The 26,856-nt window shown below is 40.1% G+C and overlaps 1 protein-coding gene across 1 annotated transcript in view; it reads right to left on the reverse strand.

Annotated features, from left to right (window-relative positions):
* Positions 1–26,856, reverse strand: part of PHLPP2 (PH domain and leucine rich repeat protein phosphatase 2) — an 84,273-nt gene that overhangs the window by 48,845 nt on the left and 8,572 nt on the right. The window contains exon 3 of the mRNA XM_045988492.1: positions 15,525–15,658. Within this exon, the coding sequence (XP_045844448.1) occupies positions 15,525–15,658 (134 nt within the window). The remainder of the gene's footprint in view (positions 1–15,524; positions 15,659–26,856) is intronic.

The following is a 26,856-nucleotide window of genomic DNA, read 5'->3' on the forward strand; positions in this document are numbered from 1 at the left end:
GCAGGAGGAGCTCTCTGTACTAGCCCTCCAACTGCTCTGAAAATCCAAAGTTAGCTCCAAATAAAAAGTTAAACCAAAAAATATTGGCAGATATGTAAGAAGGTGAAAATGAAATATTTACTTACATTCAAAGATCAAAATAGGAAACCTCACAACAAATTTCAAATCTGCAACAGGCTCTCATACCACACAAAAAACTTCTATTTGAAGTGTTTCACTAGAAAACTTGGCAAAGCAGTGATGGCTAAAGTAAGTCCACCATCTGGTTCCATGATCCCAAATAAATCTTACATCTTCAGGCCTTAGTTTCCTGAGTTTCAGACCAAGGAGTTGGATTAGGTGTTCTCATTTGATGGATCCTTCATCCTCCTCTAAACTCTCTCTCCAACAACTAAACGGCGGAGTATCTTAGAATTTAAAAAGATGAAATTTAGAAGCAGACAGATGTACCTGCTTCCTGGCTCTGCTATTTGACTGGGGCATTTGACAGTCTCTCGGGAATAATCACCTCTACCTAGAAGGTTTGGTTTTTTTTTTTTTTTTTTTTTTTTTTAATATTTTATTTATTTGACAGAGAGAAATCACAACTAGGCAGAGAGGCAGGCAGAGAGAGAAGAAAGGAAGCAGGCTCCCTGCGGAGCAGAGAACCCGATGTGGGGCTCGATCCCAGGACCCTGAGATCATGACCTGAGCCGAAGGCAGAGGCTTTAACCCACTGAGCCACCCAGGCGCCCCTACCTAGAAGGTTTCAAAGGTTACATGAGACAAGGTATACAGAGTGCTCAGCACTTGAGAAAGCACTTGGCACACAGCAAGGGTATAAAACCAAAGCTAGTTATTATAATGAAAATTCTGCCTGCGTTAAGCTTCCTTTCCCTACGTTTAAGAATTCTTTCCGGGTATCGTGACAATTTCCACAGCTTTACCATCCCCACCTACCCAACTCCCAGATCTGTGTGTCCTAAGCTCTAGTTTCACATTAGCCAACTACCTGTCAGACATCGCACCACCACTGAAACATTCCCAAACCAAGTCATCACCATCCCCATGAACCAGCTCCTTTTCACAACTCAAGTCCTGGCATTCTCCTGAAGTAACCCCGGCTTAAAACCTCAGTGTCAGCTTCAATTCTTAGGTTCTCTTCCTCATTTCCCCTTTTCAGTCAGCCATCAACTCTCACCGATTATCCCTTCAAAAAGTCTCTCGTTTGAACAATTCCTTCCCATTCTCCACTCCAGACCCCTATTAATTCACATCTGAATTATTCTCCACACTGGTGCCAGATTCACCTTCTCTGGCTCACTTGGATCCTCTCACTTCCTGCTATCATCTGCCAAATGAAGACTAAACTCCTGATACTGCACTCAACACCTAGAACGATCTGGAATCGAATTCTCTGTGATTCACAGCACATAACTGAGGTGTCTAATCTCCCATCCCAAGTCCTCCTTTTCCTTTCTGCTTAATGAAATTCTATCAGTTTTTAGAGAGCCAACTCAAATACTACTTCTTCACAAAGACGTCTCTGATTCCAGAGATCTCCCTGATTTTTCAGAGAAGAACAGTGATAAGGTACTTCCCTATCAGCTATCAAAATGTGTCATACAAGTATATTATTTAAAATAATTTTGGCATTAGCACGAGACAAATTGGTCAGCTCTATCCTGTCCAAAATTAGAGTCCAAAAAATAGAACACTGCCTTTATAAGAACTTAAGAATAATAAAGATGATATTTCAAATCAGTAGGAAAAGGATGATCTATTCCTTAAATGTTGTTGGGACAAAAGGCTATCAACCTATAGAGAAAAAGTAAAGTTAGGTCCCTATCTTACGCATATTCCAAAAATTTGGAGTACTGAAAATACAGAATGCCTTTATGACCTAGGTTAAGGAATATAAATACATTAAAGGAAAAGACTCACCAAATCTGACTAAATAAAACTTCTGCACACAAAAAAAAAATAGAAAAAAACAAAACTTCTGCATAATTAAAAACAATAAACAGGGGCACTTTGGTGGCTCAGTGGGTTAAGCCTCTGCCTTCGGCTCAGGTCATGATCTCAGGGTCCTGGGATCAAGTCCCACATCAGGCTCCCTGCTCAGTGGGGAGTCTGCTTCTCCCTCTCCCACTACCCTCTCATGCTCTCTCTCTCACTCGCTCTCTCAAGTAAATAAATAAAAAATCTTAAAAACAACAACAACATTCCAGGGTGCCTGGGTTGCTCAGTTGGTTAAGTGTCCGACTCTTGGTTTCAGCTCAGTTCATGGGCTCATGTTTCCTGAGATGGAACCCAAGTCCGGCTCCACCCTCAGGAGGGGGTCTGCTTGAGATTCTCTCCCTCTGCCCTGTCCCCACTTGCATGCGTGCTTTCTCTCTCTCTCTCAAATCTTTAAAAAAAAAGTAACAACAGGGGCGCCTGGGTGGCTCAGTGGATTAAGCCGCTGCCTTCGGCTCAGGTCATGATCTCAGGGTCCTGGGATCGAGCCCCGCATCGGGCTCTCTGCTCCGCAGGGAGCCTGCTTCCTCCTCTCTCTCTGCCTGCCTCTCTGCCTACTTGTGATCTCTCTCTCTGTCAAATAAATAAATAAATAAATAAATAAAAAAGTAACAACAAAAAACTATTCTACCACCCTTACACAATTATGTTTATGATTATGCACATCTTAGTCATATTTTATATGCATATTTCACATTTGTAATCATTGTGTCCATATATTTTTCCTCTGTAAAAAATGTAGTTTTAGGGGTGCCTGGGTCGCTCAGTGTTAAGTTAAAGCCTCTGCCTTCAGCTCCGGTCATGATCCCAGGGTCCTGGGATCAAGCCCTACATCAGGCTCTCTGCTCAGCAGGGAGCCTGCTTCCTCCTCTCTCTCTCTGCCTGCCTCTCTGCCTGCTTGTGATCTCTGTCTGTCAAATAAATAAAAATAAAAAATCTTTTTTAAAAAAAGTAGTTTTAATTTCACAAGTAAGATGTGCATACAGTCTCATTATTTTTTTTAAAAGATTTTTATTTATGTATTTGACAGACAGAGATCACAAGTAGGCAGAGAGGCAGGCAGAGACAGAAAGGAGGAAGCAGACTCCCTGCGAGGAGAGAGTCTGATGTGGGGCTCGATCCCAGGACCCTGAGATCATGACCTGAGCCAAAGGCAGAGGCTTTAACCTACTGAGCCACCCAGGCACCCCTACGGTCTCATTATTTATAGTATTTCAGTGTCTTACAATCACCTCCCAGTTCCATTCACTGCTATCAACTTGGTGTATATCTGTTCAGAATTTCCTAACTTATATTCATACCTAATACGTATTTGTAGAAATACATTTTGTGTACATAAGTGGTATTATTTGCTGTGGTCTTCATGCCTTTTCACTCAACCATATGTTTTGGAGATCTTTCCTTAGCTGTCTTCTATATGCAGTTCTCTAAGTTGCACAATATTAAATATCATGTATTATAATTTATGTAACCATTTTGCTAGTGGTAGACCTTTATAGTATTTCCAGTTTTGACTATTGCCAACAGCATTATAGTAAAATCGCCTCCTTTGTGCCCCTGTGTTTCCTCAGAGTAGATCTGTAAACATGAAATTAATGGGTCATAGAATATTTGCATTTAAAATAATGCAGAACAGGAGCGCCCAGGTGGCTCAGTGGGTCAAAGCATCTGCCTTCAGCTCAGGTCATGATCCCAGGGTCCTAGGATCGAGCCCCGCATTGGGCTCTTTGCTCAGCAGGGAGCCTGCTTCCTCCTCTCTCTCTTCCTGCCTCTCTGCCTACTTGTGATCTCTCTTTGTCAAATAAATAAAATCTTAAAAAATAAAATAAAATAATGCAGAACAAATGTATAGCCCATCAGTATATCAAAGTAACCCTTTACCCACAATTTCACCTTTTAGTATTATTAGCATTTGAAAGTTTTACTAATATGATAAATTAAATGATGGTATCTTTGTTTTCATTTTTGTTTCCCTGAGTACTACTAGTATGATTGAATGTTGCTTCGATTCTCATTGGATCTTTAGATTTCTTCTTCTCTGAATAACCCATTGATATTTCTGTGTAAGTTTTTTTCTTATTTTCATATTGAACCAAAGGATGTGTGTATGTATTCTAAGTATACATTGTTTGCATACTATATTTGTAAAAAAATGTTTTCTCGGCCTGTAACTTCTCCTTAAATTTTGTTTATTTCTATTTATTTTTTTTTTAAGATTTTATTTATTTATTTGACAGAGAGAGCACAAGCAGGGGAGAGGCAGGCAGAGGGAGAGGAAGAGGGAAAAGCTGGCTCCTGGCTAAGCAGAGAGCCCAATGTGGGGCTTGATCCCAGGACCCCGGGATCATGACCTGAGCCAAAGGCAGACACTTAACTGACTGAGCCACCCAGGTGCCCTGGGACAAAGATTAACTTTAACAATAATACCTGATGTTGGCAAAGGTATAAAGAAATGAGCATTCTCAAATGCTATTGATGAAAGCACATATCAGTATTGTCTGTGCAATTTAGGAATATTTTGATAAAATTAAAAAAAATATATATACATATATATATATGTATGTATTGACTCAAAAATCGTATTTGTAGGGTGCCTGGATGGCTTAGTCGTTAAGCCTCTGCCTTTGACTCAGGTCATGATCCCGGAGTCCCGGGATCGAGCCCCATATCAGGCTCCCGGCTCAGCGGGGAGCCTGCTTCTCTCTCTCCCTCTCCCCTGCTTGTGTTCCCTCTCTCACTGTGTCTCTCTCGATCAAATAAATAAAATCTTTAAAAAAAAATCGTATTTCTAGCAATTACGTCCTTGTCCCTCCACCCTAGAGATCAGCCACTCTCCTGACTTTTATAATCATTTCCTTGCTTTCTTCATATTTTTGTCACTTATATATGCATCCTGGATCAGTTATAGCAGGTTAAACTACTGCAACAAAAAGAACATAATGGCTCAAACACAAAACAAATCTAATCCTCTTAGGGTAGACACTGCAGGTTTCCACAGGTCAACACTATCAAGGAACTCGGGCTGATGTCGGGCTGATGATAGCTCTGCCATTTCAACACATGACTTCTAATACTGCTTTGATGAATGCCATCCTAGCCCATGAAAGAAGACAAGGGCACTAACCAGATACAGAGGGACACCTGGGTGGCTCAGTCAGTTAAGTGTTTGCCTTCGGCTGAAGTCATGGGAACTCAAGTCATGTCCCCTGGGATCTTGGGACAGATCCCAGGGGACATGACTTGGGACAGAACCCTACCATTGGGCTCCCACTCAGCAGGGAACCTGCTTCTCCCTCTGCCTGCTGTTGCTCTCTTTCTCTCTGACAAATAAATAAATAAAATCTTCAAAAAAAAAAAAAAAAAAAAAAAAAAAAAAACAAAAGGAACCAGGTACAGAAGCAGCACAACAGAGGTAGCAGGAGATCAGCTCGATAGCTTATCTAAACATCGCAAACACCTACAAATCCAACGGGAGATCGAAGAGAAGAAGAACAGCAATTCTAGAAACAGAAAATCAACCACTTTCTGAAAGGTAGGACTGGCAGAGAAGCAAATCTAAAACGACGGGAAGATAGACCGTGGGGGGAGGGGCTGGCTCCCGGCAAGCGGTGGAGCAACGGAGCACAAAATCAGGACTTGTAAAAGTCTGATCCACTGAGGGACATTGCTCCAGAGGCTAAACCAGGGTGAAGCCCACGCGGGGTCAGCGTGGCCCCAGGTCCTGCAGGGTCACAGAAGGATCGGGGGTGTCGGAGTGTCGCAGAGCTCGCAGGTGTTAGAACGGAGAAGCCGGCTACAGAGACAGAGCCAAGGACTGAACTCTCAGCTCCGGGTTACCTTGAACTGGAACCGGGCTGGGTGACGAAGTTCATCTATCAAGGAAAGCAGGTTCAATACCTAACACAGCAGCGAATTCCAGAGGAGGAGAAAGCAAAGCACGGAACTCATGGCTTTCTCCCCATGATTCTTTAGTCTTGCAGTTAATTCAATTTTTTTTTTCAATTTTTTTTCTTTCTTTTTTCTTCTTCTGATAAATTTTTTAAAATTTTTACCCTTTTCTTTTTTAACGTTTTTTGACTAGTTTATCTAAAATATATATTTTTTCTTTCTTTTTTATATTTTTTCTTTATTTGTTTTATTTTTTAAATTTTTTTCTTTTTTTTTCTGAACCTCTTTTTATCCTCTTTCTCCCCCCCCACAAAATTTGGGGTCTCTTCTGATTTGGTTACAGCACATTTTTCTGGGGTCTTTGCCACCCTTTTAGTATTTTATTTGATCCTTCATATCCTCTTATCTGGACAAAATGACAAGGCGGAAAAAATCACCACAAACAAAAGAACAAGAGGTAGTACCGAAGGCTAGGGACCTAATCAACACTGACATTGGTAATATGTCAGATCAAGAGTTCAGAATGACGATTCTGAACATTCTAGCCGGGCTTGAAAAAGGCATGGAAGATATTAGAGAAACCCTCTCTGGAGATATTAAAGCCCTTTCTGGAGAAATTAAAGAACTAAAATCTAACCAAGTTGAAATCAAAAAAGCTATTAATGAGGTGCAATCAAAAATGGAGGCTCTCACTGCTAGGATAAATGAGGCAGAAGAAAGAATTAGTGATGTAGAAGACCAAATGACAGAGAATAAAGAAGCCGAGCAAAAGAGGGACAAACAGCTACTGGACCATGAGGGGAGAATTCGAGAGACAAGTGACACCATAAGACGAAATAACATTAGAATAATTGGAATTCCAGAAGAAGAAAGAGAGAGGGGAGCAGAAGGTCTATTGGAGAGAATTATTGGAGAGAATTTTCCTAATATGGCAAAGGGAACAAACATCAAAATCCCGCAGGTGCAGAGAACCTCAAAGTCAACAAGAATAGGTCCACACCCCGTCACCTAATAGTAAAATTTACAAGTCTTAGTGACAAAGAGAAAATCCTGAAAGCAGCCCAGGAAAAGAAGTCTGTAACATACAATGGTAAAAATATTAGATTGGCAGCAGACTTATCCACAGAGACCTGGCAGGCCAGAAAGAGCTGGCATGATATATTCAGAGCACTAAACGAGAAAAACATGCAGCCAAGAATACTCTATCCAGCTAGGCTATCATTGAAAATAGGAGGAGAGATAAAAAAATTCCAGGACAAACAAATACTGAAAAAATTTGCAAACACCAAACCAGCTCCACAGGAAATACTGAAAGGGGTCCTCTAAGCAAAGAGAGAGCCTAAAAGGTACAGAGACAATATACAGTAACAGTCAGCTTACAGGCTAGTAATGGCACTAAATTCATATCTCTCAATAGTTACCCTGAATGTTAATGGGCTAAATGCCCCAATCAAAAGACACAGGGTATCAGAATGGATTAAAAAAAAAACAAAACCCGGGGCGCCTGGGTGGCTCAGTGGTTTAAACCTCTGCCTTCGGCTCAGGTCATGATCTCAGGGTCCTGGGATCGAGCCCCACATTGGGCTCTCTGCTCGGTGAGGAGCCTGTTTCTCCCTCTCTCTCTGCCTGCCTCTCTGCCTACTTGTGACCTCTCTCTCTGTCAAATAAATAAATAAAATCTTTAAAAAAAAAAAAAAACAAACCATCAATATGTTGCCTACAAGAAACTAATTTTAGACGTGAAGACACCTCCAGATTTAAAGTGAGGGGGTGGAAAACAATTTAGCATGCTAATGGGCATCAGAAGAAAGCTGGGGTGGCAATCCTTATATCAGATCAATTAGATTTTAAGCCAAAGACTATAATAAGAGATGAGGAAGGACACTATATCATACTCAAAGGGTCTGTCCAACAAGAAGATCTAACAATTTTAAATATCTATGCCAACTATATCAACCAATTAATAACAAAATCAAAGAAACACATCAATGATAATACAGTAATAGTAGGGGACTTGAACACTCCCCTCTCTGAAATGGACAGATCATCCAAGCAAAAGATCAACAAGGAAATAAAGGCCTTAAAGGACACACTGGACCAGATGGACATCACAGATATATTCAGAACATTTCATCCCAAAGCAACAGAATACATTCTTCTCTAGTGCCCATGGAACATTCTCCAGAATAGATCACATCCTGGGTCACAAATCAGGTCTCAACTGGTATGAAAAGATTAGGATCATTCCCTGCATATTTTCAGACCACAACGCTCTGAAGCTAGAACTCAATCACAAGAGGAAAGCTGGAAAGAACCCAAATACATGGAGACTAAACAGCATCCTTCTAAAGAATGAATGGGTCAACCAGGAAATTAAAGAAGAATTGAAAAAATTCATCGAAACAAATGATAATGAAAACACAACGGTTCAAAATCTGTGGGACACAGCAAAGGCAGTCCTGAGAGGAAAATATATAGCAGTACAAGCCTTTCTCAAGAAACAAGAAAGGTCTCAAGTACACGACCTAACCCTACACCTAAAGGAGCTGGAGAAAGAACAAGAAAGAAACCTAAACCCAGCAGGAGAAGAGAAATCATAAAGATCAGAGCAGAAATCAGTGAAATAGAAACCAAAAAAACAACAGAAAAAATCAATGAAACTAGGAGGTGGTTCTTTGAAAGAATCAATAAGATTGATAAACCCCTCGCCAGACTTATCAAAAAGAAAAGAGAAAGGACCCAAATAAATAAAATCATGAATGAAAGAGGAGAGATCACAACTAACACCAAAGAAATACAGACAATTATAAGAACATACTATGAGCAACTCTATGCCAACAAATTTGACAACCTGGAAGAAATGGATGCATTCCTAGAGACATATAAACAACCACAACTGAACCAGGAAGAAATAGAAAACCTGAACAGGCCCATAACCAGTAAGGAGATTGAAACAGTCATCAAAAATCTCCAAACAAACAAAAGCCCAGGGCCAGACGGCTTCCCAGGGGAATTCTACCAAACATTTAAAGAAGAACTCATTCCTATTCTCCTGAAACTGTTCCAAAAAATAGAAATGGAAGGAAAACTTCCAAACTCATTTTATGAGGCCAGCATCACCTTGATCCCAAAACCAGACAAGGATCCCACCAAAAAAGAGAACTACAGACCAATATCCTTGATGAACACAGATGCAAAAATTCTCACCAAAAACTAGCCAATAGGATTCAACAGTACATTAAAAGGATTATTCACCACGATCAAGTGGGATTTATTCCAGGGCTGCAGGATTGGTTCAACATCCGCAAATCAATCAATGTGATAGAACACATTAATAAAAGAAAGAATAAGAACCATATGATACTCTCCATAGATGCTGAAAAAGCATTTGACAAAGTACAGCATCCCTTCCTGATCAAAACTCTTCAAAGTGTAGGGATAGAGGGCACATACCTCAATATTATCAAAGCCATCTATGAAAAACACACCGCAAATATCATTCTCAATGGAGAAAAACTGAAAGCTTTTCCATTAAGGTCAGGAACACGGCAGGGATGTCCATTATCACCACTGCTATTCAACATAGTACTAGAAGTCCTAGCCTCAGCAATCAGACAACAAAAAGATATTAAAGGCATCCAAATCAGCAAAGAAGAAGTCAAACTATCACTCTTCGCAGATGATATGATACTATATGTGGAAAACCCAAAAGACTCCACTCCAAATCTGCTAGAACTTGTACAGGAATTCAGTAAAGTGTCAGGATATAAAATCAAGGCACAGAAATCAGTTGCATTTCTCTACACCAACAACAAGACAGAAGAAAGAGAAATTAAGGAGTCAATCCCATTTACAATTGCACCCAAAACTATAAGATACCTAGGAATAAACCTAACCAAAGAGGCTAAGAATCTATATGCAGAAAACTATAATGTACTCATGAAAGAAATTGAGGAAGACACAAAGAAATGGAAAAATGTTCCATGCTCCTGGATTGGAAGAATAAATATTGTGAAAATGTCTATGCTACCTAAAGCAATCTACACATTTAATGCAATCCCTATCAAAATACCATCCATTTTTTTCACAGAAATGGAACAAATAATCCTAAAATTTATATGGAACCAGAAAAGATCTCGAATAGCCAAAGGAATATTGAAAAAGAAAGCCAAAGTTGGTGGCATCACAATTCCGGACTTCAAGCTCTATTACAAAGCTGTTATCATCAAGACAGCATGGTACTGGCACAAAAACAGACACACAAATCAATGGAACAGAATAGAGAGCCCAGAAATAGACCCTCAACTCTATGGTCAACTAATCTTCGACAAAGCAGGAAAGAATGTCCAATGGAAAAAAGACAGCCTCTTCAATAAATGGTTCTGGGAAAATTGGACAGCCACATGCAGAAAAATGAAATTGGACCACTTCCTTACACCACACACGAAAATAGACTCAAAATGGATGAAGGACCTCCATGTGAGAAAGGAATCCATCAAAATCCTTGAGGAGAACGCAGGCAGCAACCTCTTCGACCTCAGCCACAGCAACATCTTCCTAGGAACATCGGCAAAGGCAAGGGAAGCAAGGGCAAAAATGAACTATTGGGATTTCATCAAGATCAAAAGCTTTTGCACAGCAAAGGAAACAGTTAACAAAACCAAAAGACAACTGACAGAATGGGAGAAGATATTTGCAAACGACATATCAGATAAAGGGCTAGTGTCCAAAATCTATAAGGAACTTAGCAAACTCAACACTCAAAGAACAAACAATCCAATCAAGAAATGGGCAGAGGACATGAACAGACATTTCTGCAAAGAAGACATCCAGATGGCCAACAGACACATGAAAAAGTGCTCCACGTCACTCGGCATCAGGGAAATACAAATCAAAACCACAATGAGATATCACCTCACACCAGTCAGAATGGCTAAAATTAACAAGTCAGGAAATGACAGATGCTGGCGAGGATGTGGAGAAAGGGGAACCCTCCTACACTGTTGGTGGGAATGCAAGCTGGTGCAGCCACTCTGGAAAACAGCATGGAGGTTCCTCAAAATGTTGAAAATAGAACTACCCTATGACCCAGCAATTGCACTACTGGGTATTTACCCTAAAGATACAAACGTTGTGATCCGAAGGGGCACGTGTATCCAAATGTTTATAGCAGAAATGTCTACAATAGCCAAACTATGGAAAGAACCTAGATGTCCATCAACAGATGAATGGATAAAGAAGATGTGGTATATATACACAATGGAATACTATGCAGCCATCGAAAGAAATGAAATCTTGCCATTTGCGACGACGTGGATGGAACTAGAGGGTATCATGCTTAGTGAAATAAGTCAATCGGAGAAAGACAACTATCATATGATCTCCCTGATATGAGGACGTGGAGATGCAACATGGGGGGTTGGGGGATAGGAGAAGAATAAATGAAACAAGATGGGATTGGGAGGGAGACAAACCATAAATGACTCTTAATCTCACAAAACAAACTGGGGGTTGCTGAGGGGAGGGGGTTATGGACATTGGGGAGGGTATGTGCTATCGTAAGTGCTATGAAGTGTGTAAAACTGGTGATTCACAGACCTGTACCCCTGGGGATAAAAATACATTATATGTTTATAAAAAAAAAGAAAAAGAAAGGATGAATACCCAACTTTTGTAGCAACATGGACGGGACTGGAAGTGATTATGCTGAGTGAAATAAGTCAAGCAGAGAGAGTCAAGTATCATATGGTTTCACTTATTTGTGGAGCATAACAAATGACATGGAGGACATTGGGAGATGGAGAGGAGAAGGAAGTTGAGGGAAATTGGAAGGGGAGGCGAACCATAAGAGACTATGGACTCTGAAAAACAACCTGAGGGTTTTGAAGGGGCGGGGGTGGGAGGTTGGGGGAACCAGGTGGTGGGCAATAGGGAGGGCATGTATTGCATGGAGCACTGGGTGTTGTGCAAAAACAATGAATACTGTTATGCTGAAAAAATAAATAAATTTAAAAATAAAAAAATAAAAAAATAAAAAAAAAAAAGAAGCAGCACAACAATTCCACTCCATACCAGGGAAGAAAACTGTGTCACATGTGTGCAAACCTAACGGCAAAAAAAGCTGGGAAGTGACATGTATCTGGGCAGTCACGTGCCAACTATAACTCTATTATTATGGAAGGAAAGAACAGATTTTGATGGACAGATAGTAATACTGCCACACATCTGTAAACAATATGGCTGAATTTTGTCGGGTTTTGAACTTTAAATGAATGGAAACATACTATGTGATTCTTCTGTATCTTGCTTCATTTTTTTGTGCTTATGCTCTTTGGAAAAAACTGTCTTGGGGTGCCTGGGTGGCTCAATGGGTTAAAGTCATGATCCCAGGGTCCTGAGACAGAGCCCTGAGTCAGGCTCTCTGCTTAGCAGGGAGCCTGCTTCCCCCCCACCCCCGCCCTCTGCCTGCCTCTCTGCCTACTTGTGATAAATAAATAACATCTTTAAAAAAAAAACTGTTTTTTTTTTTTTAGATTTTATTTATTCATTTGACAGACAGAGATCACAAGTAGGCAGAGAGGCAGGCGCAGAGAGAGAGGAGGAAGCAGTCTCCCTGCCGAGCAGAGAGCCCTATGTGGGGCTCGATCCCAGGACCCTGAGATCATGACCTGAGCCGAAGGCAGAGTCAACCCACTGAGCCACCCAGGTGTCCGCCCCCAAAACAAAACTGTCTTAATGTGTGCATAGAATATGGAAGAGGGGCGCCTGATCAGTTGACATCCAGCTCTTGATTTCGGTGCAGGTCATGATCTCAGGGTCCTGAGATGGAGCCCAGGGTTGTGCTCTGTGCTCAGTGGGGAATTTGCTTGAGGATTCTCTCTCCCCCTCTACCCCTACCCTGGCTCACGCTCTTTCTCTCTCTCTCAAATAAATAAATAAATTGTTAAAAAAAAAAGAAAAAAAAAAGATTATTGTACAGAAAGAAATGTTCAGGGCGCCTGGGTGGCTCAGTGGGTTAAGCCTCTGCCTTTGGATCAGGTCATGATCTCAGGGTCCTGGGATTGAGTCCCGCATCGGGCTCTCTGCTCAGCAGGGAGCCTGCTTCCCCCCCCTCTCTGCCTGTCTCTCTACCTACTTGTGATCTCTCTCTGTGTGTCAAATAAATAAATAAATAAATAAATAAATAAAATCTTAAAAAAAAAAAAAGAAGAAAGGAAGAAAGAAATGTTCAGGCTGGGACTTATACTACCTGAGCCACAGAGCCCCAGAATTACAACTTCACTAGTAAATCACACCTTCTAGACTCCTTTTCCTCATACACAAATAAAGAGTTCATTAATGTGCTCTCTTAATCTCTGTGACTGATCATGCTACCTACTCATCTTTAGTCAATTATGTTATTTCCACAGCTTTTATCATGAATTTGCACTGAGCCAGTCATTTCACTAACTCACTTTTCCCCAGAACTCCCTTTCCAGCAACATAGCAACACTACTAATGAATATTTGCATAATGGCTGCTTGGGGTATGGGGTACCTTTTAGATCCAGCAAGCACAGCAACATTAACTGGTTTGAACTTAGGCCTTTATGACCCTGGCCTCATTAACACTATATGCTAACTAAGCTAAGTCACCAAAGACACTATATATAAAATATTTAAAGCTGATTACTAAGCTATTTGCTTCTAAGAGAATATTTCAGATATTTTTTCTTCTCCTAACAGTGGTTGTCTCGGGATTCAGGAATTGAGTGGATAGAGGAACAAGGTGAGAGGGAAGCATACTTTTTGTGATCGTTTTAAGACAGGTCCACAAATTCTTCACTAGTTCTCTCTCCAAAAGGTGGGGCCTAATTTCCCTCTCAAGAGGGTAGGCTGTATATGGTGGCTCACTTCGACTAAACAGAAAGTGGTAATAATGCAGGTGACTTATGAGGCTCAATCATAAAAAATGCGGAGGCCTCCGTGTGTGTGTGTGTGTGCGCGTGTGTGTGTGTGCATGTCTGTCTCATAATTGACAGAAGCTAGCTGCCTTATCAGGAAGACACTCAGGCAGCCTTAGAAAGAGGTCTATAAAGTGAAAAACTGAGACATCCTATGAAAGCTGGCTCCCAACTACTGAGACCTACCAGCAGCCGTGTGAGTGAGCCACCCTAGAAGCGATTCTTTCAGCCCCAGTCAAGCCACTGGATGACTATACCTTCAACCAAAAGACTGACTACAATTTCATGCAACCCAGACTGGAACCATCCAACTTAATTACTCCTAGATTTTTGACACAAACTATATAATAAATATTCATTATCATTTTAAGTCACAAAGTTTTTTTTTTTTCAAGTTTATTTATGTTTTTTAGTAATCACTACACCCAGTGTGAGCTGCATGTTCTACCAACTGAGCCACTCAGGGGCCCCCTAAGTTACTAAGTTGCTCTTTTTTTTAAGATTTTATTTATTTATTTTAGAGAAAGAGCACATGACTCAGGGGAGGGGCAGAGGGAGAGGAAAGGAATCTCAAGGTGACTCCACATGAGCCTGGAGCCCCATGCAGGGCTGGATCTCACAACCCTGAGATCATGACCTGAGCCAAAACCAAGAGTTGGGCACTTAATCAACTGAGCCACCTGGGCACTCCCATAAGTTACTAAATTTTGAGGTAGTTCAATACACAGACAAGAGATAATTTATATATATAAAATTTTTGTTTTTGGTGTCATTTATACGTATTTTCTAGTTTCAAAAATAATTAGCTTTAAAAACCTCTTTCCCAAACATAATCTTCTCACTCAAATTATACTAGCTTCTCTAAATTAATAGACCCCATTTTTGGAAATGTTCTCTGTTAAAGACCCTCTCCCCTCAAAAACACGGTAAGAACTACAAACTGGTACTATTTTAGACTCTACTGGAAATATTTTCTTTCTTTTTTTTTTTTTTAAGATTTTATTTATTTATTTGAAAGACAGAAATTACAAGTAGGCGGAGAGGCAGGCAGAGAGAAGGAAGCAGGCTCCCTGCTGAGCAGAGAGCCCGATGCAGGAGAAAGAGTACATGACTCAGGGGAGGGGCAGAGGGAGAGGAAAGGAATATGTCCTAATATGTCTAATTTTATTATTGAAGTGATCAGGTGAAAAACAGATGATGGGGGGGAAAATGCACCAAAAGAGAAACAAGAGTTTAAAAAATCCTAGATTTCAAGCCCACTAAATTTAATAATATATAGATTTGACAAATGTATTCATTAAATGTCAAGTCATATCTGATAATGACCACCTAGCTCTCAACATTCTTAAGCTATCCAGAACTCCATGGTTTTTATAAGGCACCCGAAAGTAAAACTGATATTGAAAAGCATGATTTGATCAAGATTCTGACAAAGAAATAAAATGATTCTAGTTTTACGTCAGCAAAAACACCAGAACAAGAAATAAAAACGGGAAGGTGTTTTGGCTAATACTTCTAAGTCTCCCTTAACTACAACTCACCTTCTTCTTTTTGTTGTTTTTTTTAATCACAGTAGTTAAACGGCTTAAAAACACCTTTTGTTAAAATGCTTTTAAAAAGCTGAAGACAGAGAGGGGCACAAATGATCAACTAAAAGCAATTAAACACATTCAGAAAGCCACTGATGAATTCTTACCACCATAAAATCGAAGCATACAGCCAAGGTCAGGATCTGTTGCCTCCTCCTGGATACGCACAGGGTCATCAAATCCCAGCCTGGATAAGTAATCATACACAATCTGAAGAGGTCGTTCAGTAGGTTCCAGTCTCCTGCTTACACAATTCAAAAGAGAAGTATTTTAGTAAGAAATAAAAATGCTTCATTTAATATTTATAATCTTTTAATATGTTTTAGATTTTTACTTCTGTATCAAGATCTTTAATATCACATGATACAACCAATCTAAACAGGAAGTACTCAGAGGTTTTGGTCTCAGGACCCCTCTTTAGTCTTTGAGGACCCCCAAAGAGTTTTTGTTTACATGGGGTATACCTACTGGTATTTACTCAATAAGGAGCTCAAATTAGTAATTTCCAAATAATGAGGATGCCTAAGTGGTTCAGTCATTTGAGCTGCCCACATAATCAGAGATGCACTCTTTGAATTGCCTACTGTGTCTCAGGTACTATGTTTTCCACTGGCTTCAGAGATGATTCTTGCATAAAAATTAGGAGTGAATAATTCCCCAGAAACCATTCTACCATGTGGTCCCAAATGAAAGCTAAATTAAAGTCAGAATGTCTAGTAATTATTTCTGGCCTCTGGTGACACTGCACATTTTAAATCATATAGACTTAAAACACTTAAAATACGTAAATATTAAAAATTTTTAGGGGCACCTGGGTGGCTCAGTCATTAAGCCTCTGCCTTTAGCTCAGGTCATGGTCCCAGTGTCCTGGATCAGGCCCTGCATCAGGCTCCCTGCTCAGCGGGAAAGCCTGCTTCTCCCGCTCCCATTCCCCCTGCTTGTGTTCCCTTTCTCACTGTGTCTCTATCAAATGAACAAATAGTATGTTAAAAAAAAAAATAGTATCTTAAAAAAAAAATCTTAAAAAAAATATATACACACATACATGTATATACATAAAAAACAAAAAATCTTCCACGCATATTTTGATGGAAGGGGCTACATCAGTAACAACACAAGACAGCCCTTTTACAATTGTTTTATCAGAAAGCAAATAGTTATAAATCAATACAGTCACTAAAAGTATAGGCTCCAAAAGTCAGACTGCCTGGGTTTAGTCTTAGTTCTGCCATTTATTTATCAGCTGCATGCCCTTGGACAATTTATTCAACCTGTCTTAAATTCCCCATCAGTATAATGGGAATACAATAGTACTTAACTCACAAAGTTGTTATTAAATATATTTACTTACAAGATATTATATAGTAACTAAAGTGTTCAGCAAAACATCTTATATATAATAGTGTTTAATAACACACTGATGACTTACTCAAAAAAATTCTTAGGATGGGAGTCAAATTTTAATTAGAATAAAAAGAGAATATCTCCCCCATCTGAAACAACAACCAAGAAACAAGTATAGGAAACCACACGTGTGCTCAAAACGTCCTGAAGAGGAGCGCCTGGGTAGCTGAGTGGGATAAGCATCTGCCTTCCGCTCGTCATGATCTCAGGGTCCCAGGAGTCAGGCTCCCTGCTTAGCAGGGAGTCTGCTTTTCCCTCTCCCTCTGCTCCTCCCCCTACTCATGTTCATGCTATCTTCTCTCTCTCTCATAAAAAAATTAAATCTTTTAAAGGACCGTTCGTCTTTATGTCTTAAAAGGATTCTGTTTAGAAAACTTAAGGAGCACCTGGCTGGCTCAGTCAGTAGACTGTGTGATACTTGACCTCAGGGCCATGAGTTTGAGTCCCATATTGCGTGTAGAGATTACTTAAAAAAAAATCTTTTAAAAAGTGGGGGGAGGCACCCCAGGAGGCACCTGGGTGGCTCAGTTCGGTAAACTTCTGCCTTCCGCTCAGGTCATTATCCAGGGTCCTGGGATTGAGCCTTGCATGAGGCTCCCTGCTCAGCAGGGAGTCTGCCTCTCCCCCTCCTTGGGCTCTCTCTGTCTCAAATGAATAAATAAAATCTTTAAAATAAATAGAAAACTTAAGAATTGTATTAATTACAAGAAACATGATACACCTCCCATCACTGCAAAACGATATGAAGGACATCTGTGTTTTATGGTGAAAGGAGTAGAAAATACTGTTGGCAGTAAGATTTAAGTAAAACTAACATGAAAATAGTAATACTACAAAGTTGAATGTAAACAACTACCAAAATTATAGAGACTATTTTAGGCAGCAGGCCTCAGCAATGGAAACTTGAGCAAGGCAAAAGGACCCACAGCAACTACCATGCTGACACTAACAGGCTCTCATGAAGACACAGGCCCTGACTGACCATAGTCACTTACAAGCAGGCATAGTTCTTAAGATCACCAAAAAAGGTAAAATTCCATACATCTCATATTCCCTCATTCCAACCTGTAACTACAACTTCTGCCCATTGCCTGTGGCAGACAGTCTCTCCTTTGCTGTCCTGCCCACTACGGCACTGCAGTGCACTCAAGAGACTTCTATCTCTTTTGCTCTGCCTTGCGTGACTTCTTTCACTGGCCACACCACCAGTCCCCATTCCATCAGAACAGCCCACAAAAAATGATAATTTAGGAATGTAAATCATACTGATAAGCACAAAAATGCAAAAATAAAACAACTACTTGGCCCCTCCTGACTGCTCAGTGCAGACTTTTATCCATAAACTCAGAACCACTACATGAAGTATGACCAAGAACTAAAACCCTACAAAGACAAATAAATACTGAATTTAATAGAAACAAAAAATTAACTTCTCAGGATAAAAACTCATCAATTACAACTAATCTCTAGTCAAACAAAATAAAACCTCACAAAGGATTATAGCGGTATTAAGCACTTTTCCAGTACAGTGGTAGAATTCTTCTAAGGAGGATGTATTGTAAGAGGGACTCTTTTTTTTTTTTAAGATTTTATTTATTTATTTTTCAGAGAGAGAGCGAGAGTGAGAAAGTGAGTGAGCACAAGCAGGTGGAGTGGCAGGCAGAGGGAGAAGCAGGCTCCCCGCGGAGCAGACAGCCCGATGTGGGACTCAGTCCCAGGATCCTGGGATCATGACCTGAGCCGAAGGCAGACATTTAACTGACTGAGCCACCCAGGCGTCCCTGTAAGAGGGACTTCTTATAAGCTGTATTCTGGAGGGGTCAATTAGCCATGTAACCTGAACACTGAAGGATTAACTTGGAGACAAAGGCATAAAGAGCTATCTCTCTCTTCCAGTGTCAAGGACTAGACTTATTCTGGATCACTCCAAAGAATGGAATTAGGAACAATAAAAAGCTGCACAGGTAAATCTGGATCAAAAATGAGGAAGAACTTCAATAATTACAGATGACCAATAACCAAAGAGACTGACTCTCAAAATAGCTCACGGAAAGCTAGAGAACCACGTGTCACAGAAATTTTAGATAAAGAGTCTCCTGAGAGAATCAGGATGAGGCACATTTGGGTGGCTCAGTCAGTTACATGTCCAACTCTTGATCTCAGCTAAAGTCTTTTTTTTTTTTTTTTTAAAGATTTTATTTATTTATTTACAGACAGAAACCACAAGTCGGCAGAGAGGCAGACAGAGAGAGAGAGGGGGAAGCAGGCTCCCCGCTGAGCAGAGAGCCCGATATGGGGCTCGATCCCAGGACCCTGAGACCACAACCCAAGCCGAAGGCAGAGGCTTTAACCCACTGAGCCACCCACGCGCCCCTCAGCTAAAGTCTTGATCTCAGGGTTGTGAGTTCAGGTTGTGTGTGGAGCCTACTTAAAAAAATAAAAAATAAATAAAAATTAAAGTGGCGCCTGCCCTCGGCTTAGGTCATGATCTCAGGGTCCTGGGATCGAGCCCCATATCGGGCTCTCTGGTCATCAGGGAGCCTGCTTTTCCCTCTCTCCCTGCCTGCCTTTCTCCCTACTTGTGATCTCTGTCAAGTAAATAAACAAAATCTTTTAAAAACAAATAAATTAATTAATTAAAATTAAAATTAAAGAATCAGATTGGGCCAGATGATCTTTAGGGTCTTTTAGAACTCAAGTGTTTATGAGGTATCCAAGACACCCTCCTAATATAAATGTAAATTCTACCTGAATTCTGCTATTATTTTCAGATACAGAGTTCAATGTACTTAAATATCATAATTCCATAAAATGATCACATAGCCAGGACCAAGAAATGATATATTCAGGCTAAATCTCACCAGCTCCATTTTTCAATTTCTGTCTAGAAAATCAAGAGAAATGGAAACATCCTAATTCTGCATTTTTTACATGATTAAATTTCCTTCCAAAAGGGGCTCTACAGAATTTGAAACCCTGTTTATACATTCCCACCTAAGGAAATCCTGGGGACTTGGGATCGAGTTCCTGCATCGGGTTCCGTGTTTGGCGGGGAGTGCATTTCTCCCTCTCCCACTCTCCCTGACTGTGCTCTCTCTCATTCTGTCAAATAAATAAATAAAAGGAAAGAAAAAGTATAACAACAACTCAATCTCTAGCTACCTATAGAGGTAAAATCTGCAAATGTTAAGATCAATAATACAGATAATACTAATACAAACAGCAATACTAAAGATACTTCAATGAATGTCTACTCCATGCCTGACTCTATGCTGAAAAGTGCTTCACGTTTTATAAAGTTATGTCTATTTTGCAAATAAGGAAAGTGAGATTCAGAATCACACAATGAGTACATAGCGGCATCAAGGTGTGCTGGTTTCATTACAAATCCTAGCTTCTTTTGGGTATACCACATTATTTTATATAGTTAAAATAATTTATGCAGAAGAGAGCTCAAAACACTTCATATGTTAACTTACACTAAAGAACCTAAAGAGTTCTGTTTTAAAATTATTGTATTCCAGGCTATGGGGCACCTGGGTGGCTCAGTGGGTTAAAACCTCTGCCTTTGGCTCAGGTCATGATCTCAGGGTCCTGGAATCAAGCCCTATGTCAGGCTCTGCTCAGCAGAGAGCCAGCTTCCTCTTTTCTCTGCCTGCCTCTCTACCTACTTGTGCTCTCTGTCAAATAGATAAATAAAATCTTTAAAAAAAAAAAGTATTGTATTCCAGGCTATCATTTGAAAGATACACTACCTTTGTGTGCATCATTGTATAATACAGAATCTTACACTAGTCTTCCATCCTGATTCTTGGAGGGAGATTCTAAAGCCTTGGAATTTCCTGAATAATAGGAGTGTCTTAGTCATTCTTGTGCCCCTGGCATCACCCCCCACATATGAGATGACTCAAGATGCGGGCTGGTCACCATAAAGACCAAGTGAAGAGGGGCACCTGGGTGGCTCAGTGGGTTAAGCCTCTGCCTTCGGCTCAGGTCGTGACCCCAGGGTCCTGGGATCGAGCCCCACACCAGGCTCTCTGCTCGGCGGGGAGCCTGCTTCCTCCTCTCTCTCTGCCTACCTGTGATCTCTCTCTCTCTCTCTGTCAGATAAATTAAAAAAAAAAAAAAAAAAAAAAAGCTGCTCTTTTTTTTTTTAAATATTTTATTTATTTGACAGAGAGAAATCACAACTAGGCAGAGAGGCAGGCAGAGAGAGAGGAGGAAGCAGGCTCCCCACGGAGCAGAGAGCCCGATGCGGGGCTCGATCCCAGGACCCTGGGATCATGACCCGAGCCGAAGGCAGAGGCTTTAACCCACTGAGCCACCCAGGCGCCCGAAAAGCTGCTCTTTAAAAAAAAAAAAAAAAAGATCAAGTGAAGAAAAGGCTGGGGTTTGGAGCTAGCCTGACTGTAGGGAAGGAAGACATGGCTGGAGATTGAAGGCCAAGCATGAGGTCAATGAACCAATCAAGCCTACCCAATGAAATGCTAATAAAAACTGTACTGAAGTTCCATGGAACTTTCTGGTAAGTGACAAGAGGAGACATGGTGAGAGGATGACAAGGGTGAGGGCATGAAAGTTCTATGTTCATGACCCTCCCAGACCTCCCTCACCCTATGTGTCTCTTTATTTGGCTAGTTCTGATTTGTATCCTTTACTATCCTTTACTAAAACTGTAATCATAAGTAGAACACGTTCGTGAGTCTGAATCATTCTATTATTATTAAACCTAAAAGGGTCATGGGAACTCCCAAATTTATATCCAGTTGGTTAGAAGTGTGGCTAGAATCTGAAGGGCAGTCTTACTGTGGACCATGGCCTTTAACTTGTGAAATGTGTGAAAAGTCTGCGTGGTTAGGACCAGAATTGTACTGCAGTAAACCAAATGGTATCACAATAACCATTATGAAAGAAAAAAACATTGCCAATTAAACTATGACCCATTAACAACTGTAGAACACAAGCTGATTTCAGCAGTATTATGATGTAAAAACAAAAACAAAACAAAAATGAATTACTTAATGTATAACAGATAATTTTAAAGTTTTAAAATAGCACAGAAAAATGAAGCAAAAAACAAAACTAATCTTTTTCTTCCTCAGCAGTAATTCCTTCCTCAGGCAGTAATCAGTTCAGTACATATCCTGAAAAAGAACTGTTCACACTACTTTTACAACACCAAAATATGGTAAACAAGATTTTAGTGACCTGTACAAGGTCACCCAGCAAGTCAGTGACAAAAAAGTAATTAGAATGCAGAATCCCAAACCCCAAGGGTATTTTCTGTTATAAACATCTTACTGCCTCCTAACTTATCTTAAAAAGATAGTCTATCAAACACAGTAATCTTACTCAATTTGATGACTAAGAATAAAAGTAAATATATGATCATGAGCCAAGGGGCACTCCACTTTGTCATAAATGATCTTGTTACAACTTTTCAGGCAGAAGGCAATGCCTACACTAAACTTCACTAGTGAGTCAGTTCTCACTTAAACAGTTCAATAAAAAAGACAAACCAAGTGTCATCATGTAAGAGCAATGGAATGGGACAGCGACAGACCAGGCGGCAGCCAGAATGTGCTATCCACCAGCCCTCCCCAGGCCTCAGTTTCACATTTATGAAACAAAGGGAAATGCTCTCAGTTATTCCCACTAGGAAGTCACTGGTCTTTTGGGCAAGACAATTCTTGGTTGTACAAGCCTATCCCCCATATTGAGGACATTAAGCCTTTCTGGCCCTTCCCCCTAAATGCTGGTAACTCTCCCTAGTAGTTCAGACAACCAGCAAACCCTGCTCCCACGTATATTTCCAAATGGAGAGGGCTGCGGGGTGGTCGTTAAGTTGGGTACGCTTTGTTTCCCTAGTAGATGATGTCTTTCCGGTTCCTTCAAGTGCTACAATTCTATAAATTAGTAATGCTTCAGTTTTACTGAAGTGACAAATCCGTGATTGAAAAGAGTATGGAAAGAAGAAAGTCCTGGATGATTTAGGAAAAAAAACACGGTAATTTTCGACTCAGCAATCCCATTTCTAGCATGGAGCCTAGGGAGATCAACAATATAAGGATTCTAGGGTATCTGGGTGGCTCAGTCATTAAGCTTCTGCCTTCAGCTCAGGTCAGGGTCCCAGGGTCCTGGGATTGAGCCCTGCTTTGCTTCGGGCTCTCTGCTCAGCAGGAGGCCTGCTTCTCCCTCTCCCACTCCCCCTGCTTGTGTTCTCTCTCTTGCTGTGTCCCTCTCTGTCAAATAAATAAATAAAATCTTAAAAAATAATAATAAAACAAAACAAAACAAAACAATATAAGGATTCATAAGCTAAGGTTTAGTCATCACAACACCACTTCTAAGAGTTGAGTGATTTGAAACAACCCAAGTAGGTTAACACTCACTGAGCACTTACTGGGTGTCACAGACTGGGTGACAGACATAAACACTTTACTTCCTTTCCACTCTAAGTGAAGCGCATCACTTAGGAGCTTAATACACAATCTCAGGCCCCAACCCAGACCTTCTGAATCAGAATCTGTATCTTAACAAGCTCCCAGGTGAACATTAGAGTTTAAGAAGCACTACTTTACAAGTATTAATTTATTTGATCTTCATAAGGTGTAATTAATTTTCATCATGACCGCTCTATAATGTAAATAGAATCATCCTCCATTTTACACATTAGAAATTAAGGCATAGAGAGCATCATACAACTTGCATAGTGACTGTCAAAACCAGGATTTGAACCCACACACTCTGGTTCCAGAATGCAAGCTCTAAATCATCATTGCCTATTATTTCTCAATTTTTAAACAAGTTATAGTAGCATTTCTGTAAAATGTAATTTCCTGTAGAGATTAAAACCGATGCCTAAGCTCATTAAGTGACCCACCCTGAAATAACCATAGGCCCTAAATGAACAATTACAACCAGGCACAGTTCCTAAGATCAACAAAAAAGGGAAAATTCCATTTGTCCCCATACTCACTCCACCCTATACCTGTGGCCCCTCACCACCGCCTTGTGGCAGACAGCCTCTCCTTTGCAAGTCTGCTCACTGCTTCCTTGCGGTGTATTCAATAAACTTTTATCTCTTTTATTCTGCTTGGGGTGAATTCTTTCACCACCAGCACTGCTGGCCTCTACCTGATCTGAGTGCCCCACATTTGGTGCCCCCCTGACACCCCACAAGTGATCTTAGGTGAGAGGCTGAACCTTTTTAAGCCTCATTTTCTTGATCGATGAAATGAAAACAGTACCTACCTCACACAATCATTGTGAGGATTAAATGCGGTACTCTACAAAAAGCACAAGCACTGAAGATTATTTCTCTTTATACTTTTTCATGTGCCAAAATTTCTACAGTGACTACCTGTTAAAATTCAGTAAAGAGAAAGAAAACAAAAAAGATAGCGCCTGAGATTGTCAACTATCTCACAGGCTATTAAAAAGAAAGTACCTATTCCTCTGATTAGATAACAGAAGACTGAACTCAAGCAGTAACAGCTGAGTAAGATATCTAAAAAAGATCTTTAAGTATGATTAAATAGGACCATTTCCTCTCCAGGAGGGCCTTTCCTCGAACAAAGTCCACCACCTACTTTCAATGAGACATTCCAACTGCCGGGCAGTACCTGCCTGACCTTGAACAGGTTACTGGACCTCTTGCAAAGCCTCACTTTTCCTCATCTGAAAGAAAGGATCTTGGATCTATTGTGAGGATTTAATGAGAATATGTACGTAGAGAACTAAGCACAGTGGACTGGCAAAACAAGGCGTGATGTCAGCCCAAATCTACCCTCATCACCAGAGGCATCATTCTTTGGCTGAGTGACACCTCTTAAGCTGCTCCAAGCAATGAAAACATACTCATTCCTTCCAATGGCAGTTCAATAGTATTTTCATTATTTTCTAACCAATTAGATCTATGAAGAGCTATTTCATTACAAAATTATCAAGGCCACTCTCCATTTTAAGTAATTTAGATTCACTAAAGTATATTATTTCACATGTGGATTCTTCACTACACAACTAGGAAGCTAATTCAGGTGGGGGTTTCTCCACATTTCTAGCACCTCTCTATACAAATACATTAGTATACAACTGAGTAGGTCTTAGGCTTAAACATACAACTCCATCAATCACTACCAGCTATAATGTAGGTCAAGGCTTTCCACCTGATAAAATTAGATCGGAATCAGTGTTAAGATTTAGAAAAGCCTAAGGATCACCCAGTCTGATCCTTTCGTTTTGCAAATGGATTTAGGAAATGTAGTTAACTCGTGAACAAGGAAAACATTCAAATTAGCGCTAATCTACTTTTTCAGGAATTAGTCCAAATCCTAAAAGGAATACATAGTAAACCTCGTTCTAGACTTTTAAAATGACATCAATTTTTAGCTCAGCTAAAGGTGTTACTATTATTACCACATTCTGAGGTGTAAGTGGGAGCTTCCTTTCTCACTTTCAAGAGTACTGAGATTACAGCTCTGAATTGTTTCAAGACATTTATTTATTACAGGGAAGAGGGAGAAGAGAAAGGTCAGTCACTTTCAACTCTTATTTGACATCTAATTCAAAGAACTAAAAGTCATTTTCTTTTTAATTGAAGCAAAGAGTTCATAAGCACAGTAAAAGATTCTATAAGAATACTTTCCTTCACATTCATATAAAAGATTTTAAAGAAACACAAATGGCATCTGAACTATGAAAACATGCTCTACTTCACTCATTAAGATAAATGAAAATTAAAATAACAAAAATAAAATTCCTATCAGATTTGCAAAATCTAAGTCATTAGGCTTGACAAAAGATTTGTCTTTGGAATGCTAACTCTGTAATTCCTTAATTTAAAAACCGGGAACAATCATTTCTACTCACAAGCAAGTATGCACTCATGCATGGGTATGTGTCTATACTTATATATAAAATTTAATGTTAACATGTTCTGGAGAAACTAAGGGGAAAATAGGCATACTTTTATATTATTTGTTGAAGTTTAACTTTTTTTTTTAAAGACTTTATTTATTTATTGACAGACAGAGATCACAAGCAGGCAGAGGCAGGCAGGGGGGAGGGGAAGCAGGCTCCCCGCTGAGCAGAGAGCCCGATGCAGGGCTCCATCCCAGGACCCTGGGATCACGACCCCAGCCGAAGGCAGAGGCTTTAACCCACTGAGCCACCCAGGCGCCCCTAGAGTTTAAATTCTATTAGGAGAAATCTGAAAATATGTAGCAAAATTATAAATGCATATATCCTTTGGCCAACAATCCCACTTCTAGGAGTTTATCCTACAGATAACTTCTGTGGGAGAAATATCATAGGTAAAAAAATATTCACTGCAACACCGCTTGCAGAAGTAGAAAACTGGTAACAATGTGAATGTCCCTTAATAGGAGATCTGCTAAAATGATGGTAGACTCATAAAACAAAGTATTATACAGCCATTAAATAAATGAAAATTATATAAATATTAATACGGAAAGATCTCTAAAAGATTTCAAGTCAATAATGTGTTGCATAGGGGCGCCTGGGTGACTCGTTGGGTTAAGCCTCTGCCTTTGGCTCAGGTCATGATCTCAGGGTACCCGCATGGGGCTCTCTGTACAGTGGAGCCTGCTTCCCCCACCCCACTGCCTGCCTCTCTGCCTACCTGTGATCTCTGTCTGTCAAATAAATAAATAAAATCTTTAAAAAAATAATGTGCTGCATATAGCACCATTAATTTTAAAATTTACATATAAATAGAAACATACTTATGCATGAGCATATATCCTTCTCATTCTATTTCCTTCCATACATTTCAATTTCATTCTATTTACATGTATTATTTTAAAAATTTTTTTTAAGATTTCATTTATTAATTTGTCAGAGAGAGAGAGAGAGGGAGAGCACAAGCAGTCAGAGTGGCAGGCAAAAGCAGAGAGAAGCAGGCTCCTGGCTGAGCAAGGAGCCGATGTGGTACTTGATCCCAGGACCCTGGGATGAAGACCTGAGCCGAAGGCAAATGCTTAACCAACTGAGCCACCAAGGTGTCCCAATTTT

This window comes from Meles meles, chromosome 19 (assembly GCF_922984935.1).
Source record: "Meles meles chromosome 19, mMelMel3.1 paternal haplotype, whole genome shotgun sequence".
In the NCBI taxonomy this organism is placed as follows: Eukaryota; Metazoa; Chordata; class Mammalia; order Carnivora; family Mustelidae; genus Meles; species Meles meles.